The sequence below is a fragment of the Grammomys surdaster genome, unplaced genomic scaffold (assembly GCF_004785775.1).
Source record: "Grammomys surdaster isolate TR1022 unplaced genomic scaffold, NIH_TR_1.0 125354, whole genome shotgun sequence".
Lineage (NCBI taxonomy): Eukaryota > Metazoa > Chordata > Mammalia > Rodentia > Muridae > Grammomys > Grammomys surdaster.
The window spans coordinates 793,088-814,016 of record NW_021620226.1 but is presented as its reverse complement, the minus strand read 5'-3'; the positions used below and the strand labels follow the sequence as shown (position 1 = coordinate 814,016).

At 50.4% G+C, this 20,929-nt stretch overlaps 1 protein-coding gene across 1 annotated transcript in view; it reads right to left on the bottom strand.

Annotated features, from left to right (window-relative positions):
- Ttyh2 (tweety family member 2) overlaps positions 1 to 20,929 on the bottom strand; it is a 44,967-nt gene that overhangs the window by 6,677 nt on the left and 17,361 nt on the right. The window contains exons 4-13 of the mRNA XM_028785855.1: positions 16,438 to 16,658; positions 11,486 to 11,581; positions 11,068 to 11,140; positions 5,935 to 6,004; positions 5,611 to 5,666; positions 4,833 to 4,925; positions 4,487 to 4,579; positions 3,154 to 3,296; positions 2,346 to 2,531; positions 1,565 to 1,643 (exon numbers count right to left, since the gene is read on the bottom strand). Coding sequence (XP_028641688.1) covers positions 1,565 to 1,643; positions 2,346 to 2,531; positions 3,154 to 3,296; positions 4,487 to 4,579; positions 4,833 to 4,925; positions 5,611 to 5,666; positions 5,935 to 6,004; positions 11,068 to 11,140; positions 11,486 to 11,581; positions 16,438 to 16,658 — 1,110 coding nt within the window. The remainder of the gene's footprint in view (positions 1 to 1,564; positions 1,644 to 2,345; positions 2,532 to 3,153; positions 3,297 to 4,486; positions 4,580 to 4,832; positions 4,926 to 5,610; positions 5,667 to 5,934; positions 6,005 to 11,067; positions 11,141 to 11,485; positions 11,582 to 16,437; positions 16,659 to 20,929) is intronic.

Genomic DNA, 20,929 nt, shown 5'->3' with positions numbered 1-20,929 from the left:
CACACACACACACACACACACACACACACACACACACACACACACACAAACAGGACAGGGAAGAATGCTTTTAGTTTTCTGTCAACTCAAGTAGGAGTCATCTGAGAAGAAGGACCCTCAGTTGAAAAAAATGCCTCCGTCATACTGCCCATGAGCATGTCTGTGGGTCACTTTCTTGACTGGTGATTGCCATGGAAGGGGGCAGGTGGTCCTGGGTTGTCTAAGAAAGCAGGCTGAGCAAGCCACGAGGGGCAAGCCAATGAACAGTGGTCTTCCGTGGCCTCTGCTTCAGTTCCTGCCTTGAGCTCCCTCAGTGATGGCCTAAGGTGACGACATGTAAGATCTTTCCCCCCATGTTACCTGTTGTTTATCATGGCAGTGGAAAGGAAACTAGACAGACAGATGGACAAGAGACGCTCTTTTCCTCGTGTGTTTATCTGCTTTAGAAAAACTGCTATAAGGGACTTTCTCTTCTCCTGAGGGGCAAACCCAGGGCCTCTGACATGCTAAGCAAAGTGCTACACCAATGAGCTTGCTCAGCTCTAACCTGAAGAGGAGCTGGAGAGATGGCTCAGAGGTTAAAAAGACTGGCTGCTCTTCAAGAGGACCCGGGTTCAATTCCCAGCACCCACATGGTGGTCTACAATCATTTGTAACTTCAGTTCCACGGGATCTGATACCCTCCTCCGGCCTCCACAGGTGCCAGGCATGCCTGTGGTACACAGACATATCAATGTGTGTGGGGGAATCAACCACTCCCCCCCCCAAAAAAACCATGCATATTAAACCAACAAACAAATAAATGCCAAGACAATCTCCTTCTGGTCTTACAATACAGAAATAATTTTTTCTCTCTCTCTTTTTTTTTTTTTTTGAAGTAGAAAACCATACAGCTCAGGTTGGTCTTGAACTTGTTCTGTGTGACCTGGGACTTCTTTAAACCACCACACCCAGTTTTACCTGATGCTGGGGTTGGAACCCAAGGCTTCATGCTTACTAGGCAGGTACTCTGCCAACCAACTGATCCACATCCCTAGCCCCAGGAACGTTTCTTGAGGGCTGTATAAAGGTCATTATCACAGAAGACAGTTGTGTGTATGTGTGTGTGTCCCACAATCTTCTGGGACTGCACTGCTTAGGTGCCTGGCTCTAAGCTGGAGCCTGCTGGCTGTCTTGTGATGTGAAAAATTTGTTTTTCCCTTTGAGTTAAAACAATGGACAACCAAGCATGGGCACCCTAAGTACTAGGTGGATTTATGAAGTGCCAGTGTGACAAATGCTGTCCCTGGCCCTCTTGCTTGAAGACAGAGGCCATTTATCTCGAGGACAGCTGTGCAATGGGCCATGTCCAGGAGACCATCTAACAGGGAGAGATCACTTTTCATCTCTACGGGTCTGGGTAGCGGGTGGCCCGTGGCAGCCTGCTTTAATACTTATTTGATGACAAAGCTATTACTGTCTTTCCCTTTTCTGTGGGGAATCACACGTTGCATTGACAGCTTTTATCTTTGATTATGCTTCAGACAGGGACAGGGCGATGACTTTGTCACAAAAGGATACTTACTGTGGGCGGAGGGGAACCTCTCCCGATGAGTGGCACGTTCTCGTAACGTGGGTTCCCGCCAAAGAGTATGGCCTGGTTCCTGTTGGCCAAGAGATTGGATATGTGTGTGTGAACTCATGATCATGGGAGCTGAAGGTAGTGGGTATGCTGGAGGGACTGTGGGTAGAACAATAAAGGAAAAAGACCTGGGCGTGGTGGCTCACACCTGTCATCCCAGCCCTTGGTAGGTTGAGGACAGCTTGGGTTACAGTGTGAGACCTGCCTCAGGGTGCAGAGGGAGTCAAAAGGAAAGAATACTCTAGGGTGGTTCTCAACCTTCCTGATGCTTCGACCCTCTAATACCCTCATGCTGTGGTGACCCAGAGCCACAAAGCTGTTTTTGTTGCTACTTCCACAACTGTAATTTTGCTATTGTTATGGGTTGTAACATAAATATCTGATAGGTGACCCCTGTGGCAGTCATGACCCACAGGGTGGGAACCAGTGCTCTAGGGGATCCAGGGAGGAGGCAGCTAAGAAGAGAGAGATGCCAGGAGAAGCACAGCTTGGAGAAATGCAGCTTCTCAGGCCTGGGATTGACCTGGGGGCTGTGGAGGGGTGACAAGATGCTCCTATCAGGCATTCTGGGCTACAGTCGGGAGATCAGGTTTGGTCCCCTCCCTTCCCCATGTTTCTGGGGAACAAACACTCTGTCTATAAATCCAGCCTCACTGCAGGGCCAAGAGGGGGCTATTGCTGCCCAGCCTGGGTGTGCAAGATTCAGAGGCCCTACTGTGCGTACATGTACTCAGAGACAGGGGCGTTGGAGATGGTCTGGGTGGGAGGTTGAAGGCTGCACTGGCTGCCAAGGCCGCTGCTGTAGCTGCAGAAACTGTGCAGTTGCCCCCTTGCGGGGTTATGGGCTGCGATGCGCCGAGCTTGGGGGTTGAAAGGGTCATCTTCGTCAATGTCATCATAGTCTCTGTCCCTAGAATGAGATGTAGAAGTCAGCTGGCCATTAGGGGTGAGGCTCAAGGCCATGGGGTCCTAACCTCTCTCCCTAGGATACGCTCAGGCCATATGGATTTCCTTCAGCATTTACAAAAGCATGGTCCTCAGAGGCACGACTTATTCCACCTGACCCCAATCCCACGCCCACCTCTTCCAGGCAGCCCACCATACTGGCTGCACACGAGGGGGTGGGAAGGCAGTCCACTCGCTCCCTCTTGTCCATCCATGAGGTCCTGAAATCCCACCTTATCTTTGTCTCTCCCCAGGGAGCCTGAAAATTCCATCTTGACAGTAATATCTTTGATCCTCCCTGTTATTTCTTGGGACCCCTCTCTCATTATGTCACCTTGCAAAGTCTTGCCTAGGAAGAAAAGCAAGGGCTACTGGGTGGTGTCAGGAGGGTTGTTGCCATCTTTGGTCCAGTTACTTTCGCAGGGATCTGTTTTAACTCTCAGGGAAATCCAGCCAGCCTGCTAAAGGCTGGATGATGGACCTTCTACTGCCCTCTTTTGTCTCAGGTGACCTGCTCATCGGTGTCCACTGCAGAAACCCTCCATATTGTTGGGATGGGGGTGGGCCCCGCCTTTCTGGTACCTTACCTGTTAATGAAGTGTTTCCAGGCACGAGGTCCGGCACAGATCAGGGTGGAGAAAGCCAGGGCAGCCAAGAGGGAGAAGAGAGCAAGGAAGAGCAGGCCCTCAATGCCATCATAGCAGATGCCAGTGAGGGCATCCAGGTAGTCCTGGGCAAACAGGGACATGTCATTGCAGAGGGATGGGTGGCAAAGCCTGGGATCTGAGCTCTTCTTTGGAAGCCCCTCTCCTCCCTGCCTGTATATAGAATCTCCTGGAAGCTTCCCATCCAAAGCACCTTCCCCTTCCTTTTAGGGTCCCCTTCTCTGGAGCTACCAGACAGTCTCCTTGGAACATGGATTTGCTGACTTCCTACTATGTGCCAGACACCAGAGGCTGACCTCAAACTAGACAGATGAGGTGGCGGCTAGTTGTAGAATTGAAAACAGGTTATACCCATAACTCTCTCATTTTTAAAAATGTTTATTATTTTATGTGTAAGTATGTATAAGTGTATATGATTTGTGTGTGAGTATGGGCATACATGGACCAGCACATGTGTTTATTCTAAGTCTATATGGGTTGTGGAAGGTGTTTACATATATTGGCTCGATGCTTGGGGATGCTCACACACCCTCAGTGACCCTTGCATCATTGTATATATATATATAAGGTTACATTTTTGGTCTGTCTGTCTGTTTGTTTGTTGAAGACAGAACCTCACTATGTAGTCCTAGCTAGCCTGGAACTCACATGAGATCCACCTGGCTTTGTCTCCCAAGATCTGGATATTAAAAGAATGTGCCATTCTATCTGGCTCCTGCCCACCTCTGTCTGTCTGTCTGTCTGTCTGTCTGTCTGTCTGTCTGTCTGTCTCTCTCTCTCTCTCTCTCTCTCTGAGACATGACTTCACTATACAGTGCAAGTGGTCTTAAATTCATGCTCCTCCTACATCCACCTCTGAGTACAAGCATGCATCAACATGCCTGGTACATTACATCCTGGCATGAGATTGAAGCGTTGACTTGCAAGATGGGGAGATGGATGGGTTTACCAGATGTCCAGGAGTCTAGGCAGTTGATAACTATATAGTCACCATTTAAATCAGGGTCTTCCAATGTTCTAAAACTAACCTGCTAGGTTCCTACCCTAAGTTCCTTTGATAGGGTACTCCTCATCAACCATCAGAGAAACCATGAAACGAGGCACCTCCTTCCACTTCCCCCTACTTGGCTTCAGCCTCACGTCTGGGCCTGAAGGGAGCTCAGGCAGTCCTTTTCCTAGGTCTTTGCTGGCTTCTCTCTGGGAAAATGTACCCTGCTGGTGTACCCCACACTCTCCATGGTTGGTCACCCAGTACCTTGTGCAGCCCCCGGCAATCCAACATGGCGGTCAACTGGTGCAGGCTAGTCTCAGAGTTGTTTAGCAGAATCTGGATGCCAAGAAGGTCTTTCTGAAGTAGGGAGAGGGAGAGAGACAGCGGAGTGAGCATCTGGGGAGGGTGTGCACACAACATTGGAGAGCCGCTGTGCAAAGAGGCCTTTGGATAGAAGGGAAGGCCTGAGCCACAGGGAAGTGATGGATGCACGGCTGCCAGAATGCTCACCCAATGGCTGGGGTACAGGTATGAGGGTGGCTGGGGGGGTGGGGTTCAGCGAGGGCTCCCTTTGTCCCAACACAGCTGCTGAGAATGACAGCTCCCTTACCTCTGCTGTAGGGAAGAGGGGCACGGCAAACTGCAGCAGGCCCACAATTTGGATCTGCATGGTGGTCAGTGAGCGCTGGAAGATGGTCAGTGACTGGGTGGAGAGACCACAGCCTTCCATGAGACTCCATTTCCCAGAAGTCCCACAGTTACCAGGAGGCTTTTCCTCCTATACCCACATTACCACCAGGCAAATATACAGGAAGGTCTGGGCAGGCTGTACACACTGTGAAGGGGCTTCTTGGACTTTGAAGGGAACAGGCATAATAAGTTGGATCCTATTGGTTTTGGAACACTGGAGGACCTTGACTCATAGAGAGAAGTTGTTCACCAGCATTCAGACCTCTAGCCATCTGGTCAACCCAACCACTATGGCATGAATATGTTCCTCCCACAACCCTTTAGCTTTTAAGAGTTCCACAGTCCTCATGCTTCTCGCTTCTCAGATGTGGTCCTCAGACAAACAGCATGGACCTTGCCAGGGAGCTTGTGAGAAATGCAGAGCCTTGGGGCTTGCCCCTACCTCTTGCCCAACACCAGCAGAGTAACCAGCTCTCCATGGTGCACTCATGGTGCACGCTCGTGAGTGTAGGAGACAGGGATAGAACGGAGTGACCAAGAGCAAAGCCCCCTTCAGAGATTGGCCAAAAGAGAACCACAGTGAAGCAAGGCCCAGGTGTCCACCATCTTGGTACATGGTGGGGTTCAGGGTCCAGAGAGAGGGAGATCCAGAGGTGAGGGGCTGTGGGATGGGTGAGGGTAGGCTTGGGTGGCTGTACCTGCTGGAAGGGGCTGATTAGGCTCTGACTGCAATGCAGGTAGTACCGGGTCACCTCTGCAAGGCAATAGCATCAGTGTCAGGAAGGTCAGAGGAAACAGACCCTCTGCCTGCTTCTGGTCCAGCCCACTCCCCTTTCCCTCAAGCTCCTAACAGAGACAGTTTTCTAGGGAGTAGCCCAGTGGTCGAGAAAATCCTAAATCTGGGGTAGGGAGATGCTATATGATTGAAGTCAGAGGTAAAGTGTAGCTAGTTGGATCATATGGGCGTAGTCTGAGCTCGGGGAATAAATGACTCTAGGGACAGCAGCCCCAGAGGACACTACCTGAGCTGATCTGGTTCTGTGTGTTGTTCAGGATGTAGATGTCAGGAGCCATGCAGAAGTCACTGGTGCCCTGTGTCATGGAGACAGGAGTGGGTAGAGGAAGGTCAGAGCCTCAGGCACTGCTGCCCTGGTCACTTTGATCTCTAACTCATTCTGGGGCAGAAGAGAGATCGGGAGCCAGACTTCTGGGTTTGAATCCTGCCTCTGTCCTTACCCATCACCTTGGGCAAGTTACTTGTTCTTTTTGTACCTCAGTGGTGAAGACATGACGACACTCTTCACCTTAGATATGACTCTATGTAAGGTTTTCTGGACTGTGACCTTTTATTTCTGAATGCTTTTTCGGTGACGGATACCCAGGAGGCTGGGAATCTTCGAGGCAGCCTGGGGGCAGCTGCAGGTGTCTGGGGTTAGGAGTCCTTTGCTCCTGGGCTTATTTGTTCTTTTAACTATCTTGCAACTATCAAGCTCTGCACACTCTGGTGGTCAGACCATCGAAGGTCTCTAACTTGTCACCTGCCCCTCCCCTCCTCTCCAAAAACAGGTCTAACTATATAGTTCGGCTGTATCAGAGCTTACTATGTAGATCAGGCTAGCCTGCCCTTTGCCTCCTGTGTGTTGGGATTAAAGGTGTGCAACACACACACACACACACACAGAGAGAGAGAGAGAGAGAGAGGGGGGGGGGGTCTGACTTGTCTTCTGAAGGGTGAGACTGGCACAGACTTCATCTTGGAGTCTTTGGGGCAGGTTTCTGTACTGAGACGAGACCAGGGACAGGGAGTCAATGGGGTAGGATTGGCTCCCAGCCTGGCTAAGTGACTCCTGAGGTCAGTGTGACTGAAGGAAAGAGAAGTGACCGAGGATGTTCTGAACCCAGATCTGACACTGCTGCAATGGAGAACTGGGGAAATGGAGTACCCCAACTTTCAGAGCAGCCGGGGTAAGCTCCTCCTCCTATGCCGCATACTAAGGGGCTACCCTGCTTCTCTTATCCCTGAACACAAGACTCCTTGAGGTGGTCCTGTAATAAGAGGCATACTCTGTCCGTAGGAAGCACCACCCCTTAGGCACCAAATTGATAGGTTTTGAGCTTTTACTAGGTACAGGTGCGGTTCTAAGACTGGTACTTGTCAAGGGTGTTTGTTTGTGTCTTGAGACTGAGAGTAGAAAATGTGTGTGTGTGTGTGTGTGTGTGTGTGTGTGTGTGTGTGGTGTGGTGTGGTGTTGGAGAGCAATAGGCTCCTCTGGATTCAAAACTTCTCCAGAGTATCCCAGCATTCATCTCCTCTCCCACACAGACACGCCCATCCTCCTCACAACATATGCAATCACCCACAGGCACTCCAGACCATGGAGAAGGGTTTTATATACAAACCACCAACATACATAATAAATCACTGCCCTATTATTATCATCAATAGAGCTGCAGCGCCAGCAGGCCTGGCGGCATCTCTCTCCCTTGGCTGGAGTGGCAGAGATGGGGAGCCAGGCTAGGGTTGCCTCGGTAGACAGAATAAGGCCACTGTGTTTAAGTCACACCTCAGGAAGACTAGGCTCCAAAGAGGGGGAACTAGGAACTTCTGCATGAGGCTTTACCAATGCCGAGACTTCTCCTTCTCTGCTAAGGCCAGGAGAGAAAGTGGGTTAAGATATCGTGGGGTCTATGGCTTGCTGTGAGAAGCCAAATCTATCCATCAATAAAGGTGACATACGTATGCACTTGTGCAGCTTGTGGGTACACATGCATCCCTGCATGTATGCATGTATTTGTCTGTACATTATTCGTTCAACAGCGAATGCAGTGGAGGAGAGGAGGAGAAGCTGTCCAGAGCCTGGCCCAGACTGAACCTGCAGGAAGTTCCTGATTGTTTGAAGCGGTTATCCTTGTGACTCTCACATGGTGAGAACTGTGTCAGCAGCCGAGATGGCTACTACACATTGAACAGTCACCACGTGCCCTTTGAGGCACCGGGTACTATTATTCTCCCCATTTTACACAGGAGAAAACTGAAGCATGGAGAACACCAGTAACTTTCCAGAGGTTCTGCTGCTAGGAAGGAATGAAAGGACGGCACAGCTAAGGCTGGGGGCTCTAGCAGCTATGCTCCTGCCTCTGACTCAGGAGGTGGGCCTGCTGCCCCTTAGGCCTGGATGTTCTGGGAATGTTCTGTCATGTCTGTTACAGCTAAAGCACTCATGGCGACTCCTTACCAACCTCTCGCCCTCTTCCTTCTTGGTATTGCCTCTCCTCGGCCCAAAGAGCCCCCAAGTGTGTCTGTGGCTCATTACTGACTACGCAGGGGGGACATAGGCCACAGGTCAGGAGGCTCTGATCTCGGTTCCCCAGTTCCCAACTTCCCTCTACTCAGCATGGCCTGGAACAGTCTCAGAAGTCATACTGTGGATGTCCCTGCCTGGTGGGCAGGTTGGGGGAAGGGTGATGGTGTGAATCTGGCCCCACTGCCCTCAAAAAAGGCCTCAGAGGGCAGGGTGGCAGGGGACGAACACAAAAGCCTAGCACAATGACCCCTTGACAGCTGGTGCCTTCCCTCAACCCCCACCCCCTGGCAGCTCCTCCATACCCCTTTTCCTATTAAAATGCTGCAGCAGCCTCGGCTCTGTCAAAGGCCCATTCAGTGCCCTCACGCCCGCCTCTCCCGCACAAGGGCCCAAGTAAAGGAATCAGGGAACTGGCATGGCTCCCAGCTCCCTGGCATTCTGCAGTACCCGGCTGCAGATAAAACGGCCTATCGGTTCCTCGGCAGGATGCTTGGTGGGAGAAGCCCTTGTTGGGAGGAAAGCCTGCTCCCAAGGGGGGTAGCTCACGGTGGCAAGCTGGATGGTACTGCTTCTTCAAAGGGCAAGAGGCTGCCAGAAGTGGGACCCGCCCCATAGCACGGAAAGCTTCCCTGCGCCTGCACTTGTCTCTGGAGGAGAGGCTGCCAGCCAGGCAGCTGTTCCCATCACTCTGGGGGATGGAGCCCCTCCCCACAGTGTTTACAACCTCCAAAGGCCACCAGGATGCTTTGAGCACAGCCTGGGCTCCAGCACTGTCTTTTTGCACCAGTCCTTGTATATGGTCACAGCATGAAAAGGAGAGATGAGAAATACTGATTTCCTCTCATTTCATTTGCTTTGGGATAGGAGCTCAGGTAACCCTTAACCTTATAACTCCTGTGTTTCTAACGCCTCCCAAGTGCTGGGAGGATAATGGGTAGTTTCACAACCGGTTGCTGCAGCGCTGAGGACTAAACCCAGGGCTGGGTCTGTGTCAGCAAGCACCTTATTTATTAACCAAGCATCCCCAGCCCTCCCTAGCCCCTGCTACAGTCCTGGAGCCCAAGCCTACAGCTCCTTACATACTAGGCAAGCGTTCTGCTACTGAGTTATGTTCCCAGTCCCACTCTCCTCCCCTGTAGGTCTATTTTACATGTATGAGTAGCATGCGTGTGTTTGTATGTGTATGCATGTGCGTGCATGTGTATGCCACCTGTGTGTCTGGTGTCCTTGGAGGTCAGAAGAGGACATCAGATCCCCCGGAACTGGAGCTCTGGATGATTACATGGCACCATATGAATACCAGGATGGGAACCTGGGTTCTCTGCAAAAGCAACAGGTGTTCTTAGCTGCTGAGCCAGCTCTCCAGCCTCCCTTTAAGACAGGGCTGTAGCCGGGCGGTGGTGGCGCATGCCTTTAATCCCAGCACTTGGGAGGCAGAGGCAGGCAGATTTCTGAGTTCGAGGCCAGCCTGGTCTACAGAGTGAGTTCCAGGACAGCCAGGGCTACACAGAGAAACCCTGTCTCAAAAAAAAAAAAAAAAAAAGGACAAGGCTGTACTAAGTTGATCAGACTGGCCTTAAACTCATTCTGTAGTTCAGACAGGCCTTTAATTTGTAATCCTCCTGCCTCAGTCTCCAGTATAACTGGGGCCATAGGTTTGTATCACCAGAACCGGCTCCTTAACACTTCTGAATAAGCCTCCATCAAGAGTGGCAGAGTCGGGCTGGAGAGATGGCTCAGTGGTTAAGAGCACTGACTGCACTTCCAGAGGTCCTGAGTTCAAATCCCAGCAACCACATAGTGGCTCACAACCATCTGTAATGAGGTCTGATGCCCTCTTCTGGTGTGTCTGAAGACAGCTACAGTGTATTCATATATAATAAATAAATAAATCTTTAAAAAAAAAAAAAAAAAAAAAAAAAAAAAGAGTGGCAGAGTCAGGTGGCACCAGGAGCCATTTATTCTGTGGGTTTGAAAAAAAAAATGCCCAAGCCATCCCCAGGGACACTAGGCCTGGTGTGGGTGGGGAAGAGCAGGTGCAGACCACAGGGTTGGCTACAGCCCTTACATCAGCGTGGTCCCTTGGTATCGCCTAGTGAAATGAGCCTTCCCCAGCACATGTGCAGCTGTGCGAGCATGCGTTTTCACACAGGCACATAGCAACACAAACTCACAGATACCTAGGGATTCACACCATGAGTGACCGTCACCAGGAAACACCATGTCCTTCTGTGTCCTGTAGCTCAAGGCACACAAAAACACTGCAACACCCCCCAGCTGAATGAATGGGCACTTAGGGAACTCAGCTCCAAGACCAAATGGTTTTTGGTAGGCTTTTGTTATTTAGTTTTGACATTCTTATATAAGAAGTCCCTCGCTTTTCTATAACATTGAGGAGCCACATTCAGAAGCACACACACACACACACACACACACACACACACACACACACAGTATGAGGGCGACCGGATTGCAGGGACAGAAGGTAAATGATGCCACCTTCTATGTACGTTCATCAAGCAGCAGGTAAAGGAGCAAGCTTTAGAACCCACTTGGCTTCCCTCAGGTCAGCACTCCATGCCCACACAGAAGCTACCTGGCTACCTTCGAGTTCTCTGCATGCCCAGACAAGCATGATGTCTCCTCTTGGCTCTGTCTCTGAAGCCCTGTAACTTCGGACAAACCTCTTCCTGTCTCTGAGCCTGAACAAAATGATCTAAGTCTCTTTAGTCCTGAGACTTTGGGATGGTGGGCAAGAGACTGAGCCCAAGCTCACCTGCCTGGGGTCTTTGAACAGAACAGGACAGATTGTCCTTGTCAGACCAGCCACCCACAGTCTCCGTCACTTACCACTGCTGCAGCAGAATCAGCAGCCAGGGAAGCCCAGCTGAGGAGCAGGGTCAGGATTCCGCAGCACAGCATGCTAGGAGAGAGGCAGACACTCTGGGATCTTTTCAACAGCAGTCATCCTACCTAAATTCAACACCCTTCCTCCCATACAGAGCCTCGTTCTCCCATGCCCTGAGCCCCACCGCCACCCCACCTCTGCTGAATGCTCAGAGAGGGCCATGGATTCCAGTCCTTGGGTTGAAGAGACCCAGCTGTGACAGCACAAAGACACACAAGGAGCCCTGCCTGCAAGGGAGCTGGGTGCTGAGGAGGGGCATCCTGACTCCTACTATTCTCACAGTGTGGCTATGCCTCCATCTCCCTCTGTAGGTGGCCTCTAGACCAACTCTGCTTCAGGACCATAAAGAGGGCTACTCACGAGGCTAGGAGACACTTGGAGCGCCTGGCCAGTCCCAGGCAGGTGACAAGGCAGATGACCAGGTCCAGGATGAAAAGCAGGAGGTAGGACAGCCACCTAGGTAGACACAAAGACAACGTGAGGGTGGGCAGAGTAGAACTGTCCACCTGCTGCTCTTGGGAGGCCAGAACAGTAGCCCAGACCAGTGGGAGCACAGACTGAGGGTCCTCCGGGGCTGGAGTAACCACACACTCATTTTATCTAGACGAGGCTGAACATTCCTACCCTGTGCCTTAACCATCTGGTGGAATATACTTAGGTCAGTACAGGGCACTAGAACTTTCCATCACGGTGGAAGACATCTACATTTTCTATCTGCCACTACTCACAGTCGCCTACTAAGGACCTAAAGAAAAACAAGCCTACTAAGAACCTGAGATGTGAATAATGCAAGAGAGAAAATGAAGCCGTGTATGGTGGCAGACACCTGGAATCCCAGCTCATGCGAGATCCAGGCCAGCCTGGGCTATACAGCAAACTTACTCGGCCCATTCCCACAAAGGATATGAATGTTTCAGTTTACTTAATATTACTATTTTTCACAATATTCAGGAACAAGTCCAGGGCCTTGTGCATGCTAACAAGAGGTCTGCCACTGAGATACATCCCAACCCTTCTGTCTAGGTTTTTTTTTTTTTTAAAGATTTATTTATTTTATGTGAGTACAGTGTACTGTCCTTAAGACACACCAGAAAAAGGCATCGGATCCCATGACAGATGGTTGTGAACCACCAGGTGGTTGCTGGGAATTGAACTCAGGACCTCTGGAAAAACAGTCAGTACTCTTAACTGTTGAGCCATCTCTCCAGCCCCTGCCTAAGTTTTTTTTGTTTGTTTGTTTTTTCGAGACAGGGTTTCTCTATGTAGCCCTGGCTGTCCTGGAACTCACTCTGTGGCCTCAAACTCCGAAATCCGCCTGTCTCTGCCTCCCAAGTGCTGGGATTAAAGGCGTGCGCCACCACTGCCCGGTTCCTTGCCCAAGTTTTAATAAGCTCTGACATACGTGGTTGGAGGCGTCCACAGTGGAGCACATGGCTGTTTCTGCAGCTCCCATCTCCTCTGCTCCCCTCAGAGAACAGATTTAGTAAGGCCTGACATTACAGTCCCAGATTGGAGAGGCCCCCTTCTTTGATGGATATCTGTCTGTCTTCCCCAAGGCCTCCCATCTTGGCCATCTAGCCTGTGGGCAACACACAGTGTAGTGTGCAGGGGTTTCTTCAACCAACACTTGTGCCAAGATCTGAGCTGGCTGTCAGGGTGCCTGTGTGAGAGGATCGCTCTTGACTATCAGGGAATTCAGATGGAGCCGGGGTCAGGATATCCTGGTGTTCATCCAACCTCTAGACTCCCTGTAGAGCTTCTGGAAAAAGCCTGTCCTATGCCAGCTAGGGACTTGCATGCATCTTTTGTCACTTTTTAAAGACAGGGTCTTATATAATTCCAGGATGGCCTCACACTGAATATGTAGCCAAGGATGACCTTTAACTTGTGGCTCTTCTGCCGTCGCCTGCCGCATGCTGGGATTAGGGGCGTGCACCACCACAGGTCTATGTGGTGCTGAGGACCAGATCTTGGGGTGTAAGTAGGCCACGATGGAACTGGAAGGAAGTGGCAAGGAGCTGAGGTAGATGGAGCAAGCTGGAGGTCCCCAGAAGCCAAACAAGATGCTATCTTTGTGAATGGAGGCTTGATGCTTAAAAGCGGGGGTTTAATCGAAACCCTCAGCCCCCAAAACAGAGCGGCAGCTACTTCACAGCAGGTCTCTGGGGTCTCAGAAATGGGGCTGCAGCTTTGGCACATGGATAGAGCTGGCTTGTCACTTGCTGGAGGCCACCAAGGAGCCAGTTTTCGTAGAGTCAGAGTTGAAAGGAACTTTGGGATCTATCTAGTGTTACGCCCTATGCTATATGCTATAGATTAGAAAATGGAGGAACCTCTACATTTTCCTTCCTTCTAGGGACATAGGTCCCCCCTACCCCAGGCACCGTCTAAAACATGGGTTCCGTGCTCCCAACCTAAAGACTGGTTGTTCCTTCTGCTTCCTCTCCCATCTGTAGGAAATCCAGATACAGAAGGGCTCCTGACCCCTCCACAACTGTGCTTTCACAATTCCCGCAGCAACTGCTGCGTGTGTAAACTGTTCCTAGAAACAGCTCCTGGGCGGATGTGTTCTCCCAGAGGAGCCCCTGGGAACTGGGGGGAGGGAGTTCTCACTATGAACTTGGCTCTTGTCTGCTGAGCTAATGCTGCCGGTTCACCCCCCACACCCCACCACATCCGGCATCTGTAAGACAGTATCCACATCTCAGCCCCAGGCGGTAAGCCTTGGCTTGTTACATCTTCTGAGCTGGATGTGTCTCCCCAGTAAAGTGTTCTGATGGGAGTGGATGGTCGGGATGAAAACTGCCGGAAAGCCTTTCTGAGAAGGTTCTCCAAGAAGCCCGTGAGCTACAGACACTGGCAGAGATGGCCTTCGGCATTCGGGAGCTGCAGGGGCCTGCTCAGATGATTCTCACTCCTTAACGTGACCTGGGTTAAGAAGCGTAAGATCCTTCCCAATTTCATTACGGTCTTTACTAAAATGCCCACTGGATCAGCCAGACACACACACACACACACACACACACACACACACACACACACACACAAAGAGCTGTGTCAATAAGGACACCCACCACCACCACCACCACGGATACCCCACTGGCCCTGATGTGATTTCAAGGGCTCAGGAAATGAACAGCCCCCACATCTAGGGGCTCATCAGATCCCGCTGTTGAGGGTCCCAGGTGATGGCAGACCATCTCCTCAGAGCTGACAGTTCCTTTTGGTCCCCTGGGAGGATGGCATTTTTGCCTGTGAGGATCTGAGAGAAATAACACCAAGTACTCTGTCTATTTGGAATACCTATGACATCAAGGAAAGTCGATCTGTGGGATGAGGGATGGGAGCACCACCTTGGATCCCAGAGCACTACCCAGAGAGCTCAGGACCTGGTGAGTTCATCCCTTTGGAAAAAAGAGTCCGAGGGGAAGAGGCCTTGAGCATTTCCTTTTGACTCAGCCCAGCATCGGCCTCCTGGGTGGGAGTTGATGATAGAATAGAATACTAATCCAGGAAACCAAGAATGTATTCTGTAATGTTGGGGCAGAGGCTCGGAAGAGGGGCCAAGATATTTGGGCAAGGAAGGGATTCAAAGAGCTGAGGCTTGTCATGCAAGACTGACATACTTGTTCCATCCTGTGTCTAAGATACTGACCCTTTGAATACAGTGATGTCTGTGTCACACATGATACACGCATATTCCATGGGCTCACGTTACCATTTGGATGAAGGTCAATCTAGGACAGAGAGAGCTGCCTCCTTTCTTGGCTCTCAAAAGTGTTCCTTCTGAGACCCTATATGCAGAAGGGGGGTAGCCAGTCTGGGGTCTATGACTTGAGTTTAGTGACTTTACCAGGGATGGGCTGACAGAGGGACACAAACATATGCCACCAGCCGGATGAGCCAGAGACGGTTTGGATGCCTAAGTGAGGTGGTCTGGACTGATCCTGTCCACTTTGGAGACCTAGAATCACCTAGGAAACAAATCTTTGCACATGTCTGAGAAAGGTTTAAGAAAATCGTGTACATGTGCCTATGTGTGTGTGTGTCTGTATGCACACGGGCGTGTCACACAATGTGACAGATCAGAAGACAGCGTACAGAAGCCAGTTTTCTCCTTGTATCATGAGGGGTCTTGGGTTGAACTCAGGTCGTCAAACTTGGTGCCAGAGGCCTTTGTCAGCTTAGTTATTTCAACAGTCTAAGATTGTCTAGGTGGTGTTAATTGAGGTGGTACTCCGGCTGGTTTCATGTCCACTTGACACAAGCTAGAGTCACAGAGAGGAGGGAGCTTCAGTTGAGAAAATGCCTCCATAAGATCGGGCTGTAGGCGTTGGCGGTGGTGGCACACGCCTTAAATCCCAGCACTTGGGAGGCAGAGGCAGGCAGATTTCTGAGTTCGAGAGTTTGAGGCCTGCCTGGTCTACAGAGTGAGTTCCAGGACAGCCAGGGCTACACAGAGAAACCCTGTCTCGAAAAACCAAAAAAGATCGGGCTGTAGGCAAGCCTGTAGGGCAGTGGCTCTCAATCTTTGGGGGTCTCGTATCAGATCTCCTGCATATCAGATATTTACATTAAGATTCATAACAGTAGCAGCATTACAGTTATGAAGTAGCAAAGAAATCATTTTATGGTTAGGGGTCACCACAACATGAAGGAAATGTATTAAAAGGTTGCAGTATTAGGAAGGTTGAGAACCCCTGTTTCAGGGCATTTTCTTAATAATCGACATGGGAGGTCCCAGCTCCTTGGGGATGGGGCCACCCTTGGGTTGGTGGTCCAAGGATCTGTAAGAAAGCAGGCTAAACAAGCCATGGGGAGAAAGCCAGTAAGCAGCACCCTCCATGGCCTCTGCATCAGCTCCTGGAGCTTCCTGCCCTGCTTGAGGTCCTGTTCTGATTTCCTTCGATGATGAACAGTGATGCGGAAGTGTGAGCCAAATAAACCCTTCCCTCCCCAGGTTGCTTTTGTCTTGGTGTGTCATCCCAGCAAATAGAAACTCTAACTAGGATACTAAGTCAGGTGGGAAGAGGCGACGGATAGAACGGAGGAAACTGAACACCAGCTCCTGCTGCCATGTCTTTCCCACCAGGATGGACCACACTCTAACTGTAAGCCAAAATAAACTCCTATTCCTTCCTTAAGTGTCTGTGTCAAGATATTTAGTCACAGCAATAAGAAAAGTACACAGTAGGTGGGGTAGAGGAGAGGTGGAGCCCCTCAGCACTTCACTGTTCAGTGAGGTTACACTGGGTGTTAGGGGGTGGCTGGGTCTGCATCTGTAGCCTCACTCTCCCCCGCCGGTTCCTCACCTGTAGTATTCCACATAGGCAGTCCGGTGGGACAGTTCAGTCAGCTGTGTGGTGACCCCCCTCCACACGGGCAGCCCCGAGAGCTGGTTGACAATATTGCCTGCCATCTGTTGCATAAACTTCAGGGTCTGGATGTAGTCACCCCGAGCGGCAAAGATCTCGCTGAGCCGGGCCAGGTGCTGTTCTAGGTCTACCTTCATCTTCTGGGTGTTTCCAGACACCTGGGGGAGGTAAGGAAGAGGTTAGGAGTCTGGCTCTGGGATAGCCCTGAAAAGTCTGAGGAGGAGGAAATAGCAATTAGCCAGCTGGGCTTGAAGGGTATGCTCGAGACTGATACAGACCCAGGGACTCATGAGACTGCTGCCCCAAGAGGGGTGGCCAAGGACAGAGGCCTTGTCGCCTGCCCTCTGCCATCTTGTGGGTCTGGAATGTTCCCCAAAGAGCTATGTTAAAGATCCTGGGAAATGGAAGAATGCTTAAGAGGTGGCTAGGACTGTAACAGAACTTCAGGTCATCGAGGGGTACCCTTCCTCAAAGAAGGCAGTTTTTTCTTTTCCTTCCTTCCTTCCTTCCTTCCTTCCTTCCTTCCTTCCTTCCTTCCTTCCTTCCTCCCTCCCTCCCTCCCTCCCTTCCTTCCTTCCTTTGTTTGAGACAAGTTTTCTCTCTGTAACCCTGACTATCCTGGAACTTGCTCTGTAGATCAAGCTGGCTTTAAACTCACAGAGATCCTCCTGCCTCTGCCTCTTGGGTACTGGGATTAAAGGCATGCACTACCACTGAACACCGGGCTGACACTGGAATTCTTCCTTTGCTTCTGTATACAGCACAGTGAGCAGCCCTGCCTGTCCCCCTGTATCCATTTCCCTAGTGCTGAGGTTTCAGGAGTACAAACCTTTGTTCTTTATAAGTTTGTTGATCTCGGGGATTTGTTACAGTGCTGGAAAGCTAACCCATGGACACACACAGCCCAGTTTCTCTTATCTGTAAACCCAAATCTTTTTAATCACCTAGCAGTAAACTATACAGATAACTCCAAATATAAATTCCAAACTCCAAATTCTGAAATCCCAAACACCTTTGGCCTCCTGAATTTCAGAGAGGAAGGCTGAACCTGGACTCCAAATAGGGAACCGAAGGAATCCATTTTTCTTCGGTGAACCTTCTCCTAATGTTTGAATCCCCTGAGATCATGACATCAAAGACCTAGAGCCCCAGGCTGCTGCTTGTGCTTTAGTCCAGTAGGGTTTCCAGGCGCCCTACAAGAGAGGGGGTTTGTCTCCGAGCTGGAATCAGCTTGTAGTGTCCCAACCACAAGTCAATGCAGAACAATGGGGCCTTGAAAACAGAGAACAGATGTTGTCTTCTCCCAGCCTGGCCCTGGGACAGGAGGAGGAAATCAGTTTTATCTTGGGCTCACGTCTCCCAACCTCTAGGATGTCTGTCCTGCTGGGTGAGTATAGAGGCACCTGTCCTTTGCCTGGACTGAAAGAACATCTGTCTATGCAGACAGAAATGAAAAGTGGCTGAGGGTGTCCTTGACAGCTCCTTAACAAGGGGCAAGGTGTGGCTTGATCTGCAAAGGTGAATCTCACGGAGCCACAGCCACAGCCCTACAGCTGTCTGAGCAGAGTCTGAGTGTCAGCAGTTAGAAAAGAAGGGCTTTGTTTCTGTTTTATTTTGCTTGCAGTCAGGGTCTCACTAATTGCCCAGGCTAGCCTGGAACTGGCTATGTAGTCCTGGTAGATCTTCAATCTGAAATTATCCTGCTCCAGCCTCTGGAACAGCTGGGCCAACAGGACTATGCTACCAGGGCCTGGCTTGCTGCTTTGACACTGTCATACATAAACAGCTAGAAGAAGGGCAGGGTGCCTTGTTAATTCTTACCCACCAGCCTTGGCTTGAGGAGATAGAAGCCATGGGTTAGGTGAGTCATTAAAACACCCTGAGGGCTGGCCAATTGGAGTGAAGAGCAGCCCAGATGAAACACAGTAATTACTGAGTTATCAATAGGAAAGTAGATTCTAACAGCACAGAGGGTAGATATCTGCCCAGCTCTTGTGCTGATTAAAGCTTATTGTAAATATAAAGGTTGTGTCCAGGAGACGGTCAAAGGCAGGGTAGAAACCCTGGATTGGGATTAAAATTGTCTACAACAATGGCTTCCACGGCCTGCAAGAGAAAACCCCAGAAGTGGGCACAGCAATGAAGCCCACAGGAAAGCACTCTGAGCTTGGGGAATCATGGGAACTCCACATCAAGGCTTTTCACTCCTTCCCTACACTGTGACTTCCTGATTCTAGATCAGACAATGGCTCTCTGTTCCTGTGTGTGTGTCAGCATCTCTTCCGTTTTCTGTCTTCTGTTGGGTTCTTAGGAGGTAGTGACAGATGTAGAGACACCAAGATATAGTCAGATTATGACTGGGCTTGCTGGCTCATGTCTGTAGAATCCTAACAACTGGGAGGCTGAGGGAGGAGGATTACCTTGAAGTCGAGGCCAGATTGACTACAGATGAGCTCTTATTTCAAAAAAAAAAAAAAAAAGCCCTCTCTTGCCTGGAGGTGGGGGTGTACACCTTTGGAAGGCAGAGGCAGGTGGATCTCTTCAGAATGAGTTCCAGGACAGCCAGGACTCCACAGAAAAAGTTTCAAAAAACTAAAAACAAAACAAAAGGACAAGCCAAGAATGGACAGGTAGCTCATTTGGTAGAGTGCTGGCCTAGCATGCAGGAGGTCCTGACTTAGAGCCAAGGCATCCAACAGATTGGGTGTTGTATTGAACTCAGCAGTCTGAGGCAGAGAGACCAGGAGTTCAAGGTCATCCTTGGCTACACAGGGAGTTTGAGGCTAGCCTGAGCTATCAATGACTCAAAAACACAAACATAGAGAAAAACAAGTCCCTCCCACAAACAAACAAAACCCCAAGGGGGGGAAAAACAGAGAAGATTGTAAGGAATAGCCAGGTGTAGCGGCTCACAGCCTGGGCTACATGGAGAATTCCAAGACAGTCAGAGCTTTGTCAAGAGACCATGTGTTAAAAAAACAAAACAAACAAACAAAAAAATCAGAGAATAGGCCAGGCATGGCGTCCGAGGCCTGAATTCTGAAAGCTCAGGAGGTCAAGGGAAGAGGATCAGGAGTTCTAGAACAGTCTGGGCCACATAGCAACACTTTGAATGAGAAGAAAAAAGAAAAGAAACCACAAGACAATAAACATCTGTCAAGTCTGTTTTTTTTCCTTCTGGTATTGTTTCACAGGAAGAGATGATAGATACATGCTAGGTAGACAGACAGACAAACAGACAGACAGACGATAGAACACATCACAGCAATGGCCTCCCTGTAGAGCTCCGTGCTTGTTCACATGGTCTCAGTCCTTGACTTTCAAGAAGACAGGGGTGATGCCCCTGAGATGGACTGTAGCTTTATCTTGGGAACTGAAAACAGGAACAGCTCAGCTCTTCCACCAGGTGGGTACACAGGCCAGATAGAGAGTCATTAAGGATAGGGGTGTGTAGCTTTCAAATGGGTATACAGGCCAGAAAGAAGGTCGTTAAGGATAGGGGTGTAGCTTTCAGCTTTCAAATTGCAGTCCCCAGGCCAGTAGCATCATTAAGGAGCTCATTACAAATGCAAACTTTCAGCTTGCTTGGGAAGGTAAACTGGAGCCCAGAAGGGTGGGCCAGCGCCCTGGGCTAACAAGCTCACTAGGAGATTCTGACGCAAGCTGAGCCGGATTGAGAACCTCTGGGAGGGATCAGTAGGTCACGCGTGGAGCGGGTCAAGAGGAACACCGTCTCGATTCAATGAGGTAGTGGGAGGGGAAGGACCTGAGGCCTGGGTCTCAGTTTCTCCATTCGTCAGTTTCCCTACTATGGGCTCAGGATGGTGGGGGTTTCTAGCCAAGAGAGGAGTATCCAGAGGGTCCCTGGATTTGTGTTTAGGGGGCCCTGGAAAGGCCTCTAGTTGACCATCTGGCTGCTAGATCTGGGCTCCAGCAGGGCCCAGCTTTAAGATCCGGGATGCTGGGTGAGTCTCCATCCTGACTCTGCCACCCACAGCCTCCCACAATCCGAGCACCTCCACTTCACAAGGATTGCAGTAATTATTATAATGACACCATTATCTTAATGCCCCAGGGAGAGGGCACTCTATAGTTTACCTGGCACTGTTGGGTAATTCACCCGATGCCATTTACCTGCAATTTGGACCCCACCCCTTGGATGAGGGGGAAGGCCCTATAAGGATCTATCATCTCCCTGCAGTCTCAGGCCTGGGACTGTTGAGTACCCACCTTGAGGCCTTCCCCACCCTATCAGGTAAAAAGGGCAGATGCTTCTGTAGCTGGCAGCCCCACCAAGAAGCCCCGGGGACAATTATCCTACAATGCAGCAACAGCCAGATGGTAAGGGCTGTCTCCAGGGACAGGGTGAGGGTGAGGTCACGAAGCCCAGTGTCCAAACCTGGCTCAGAGCTTGTTCCTAGATACCAGC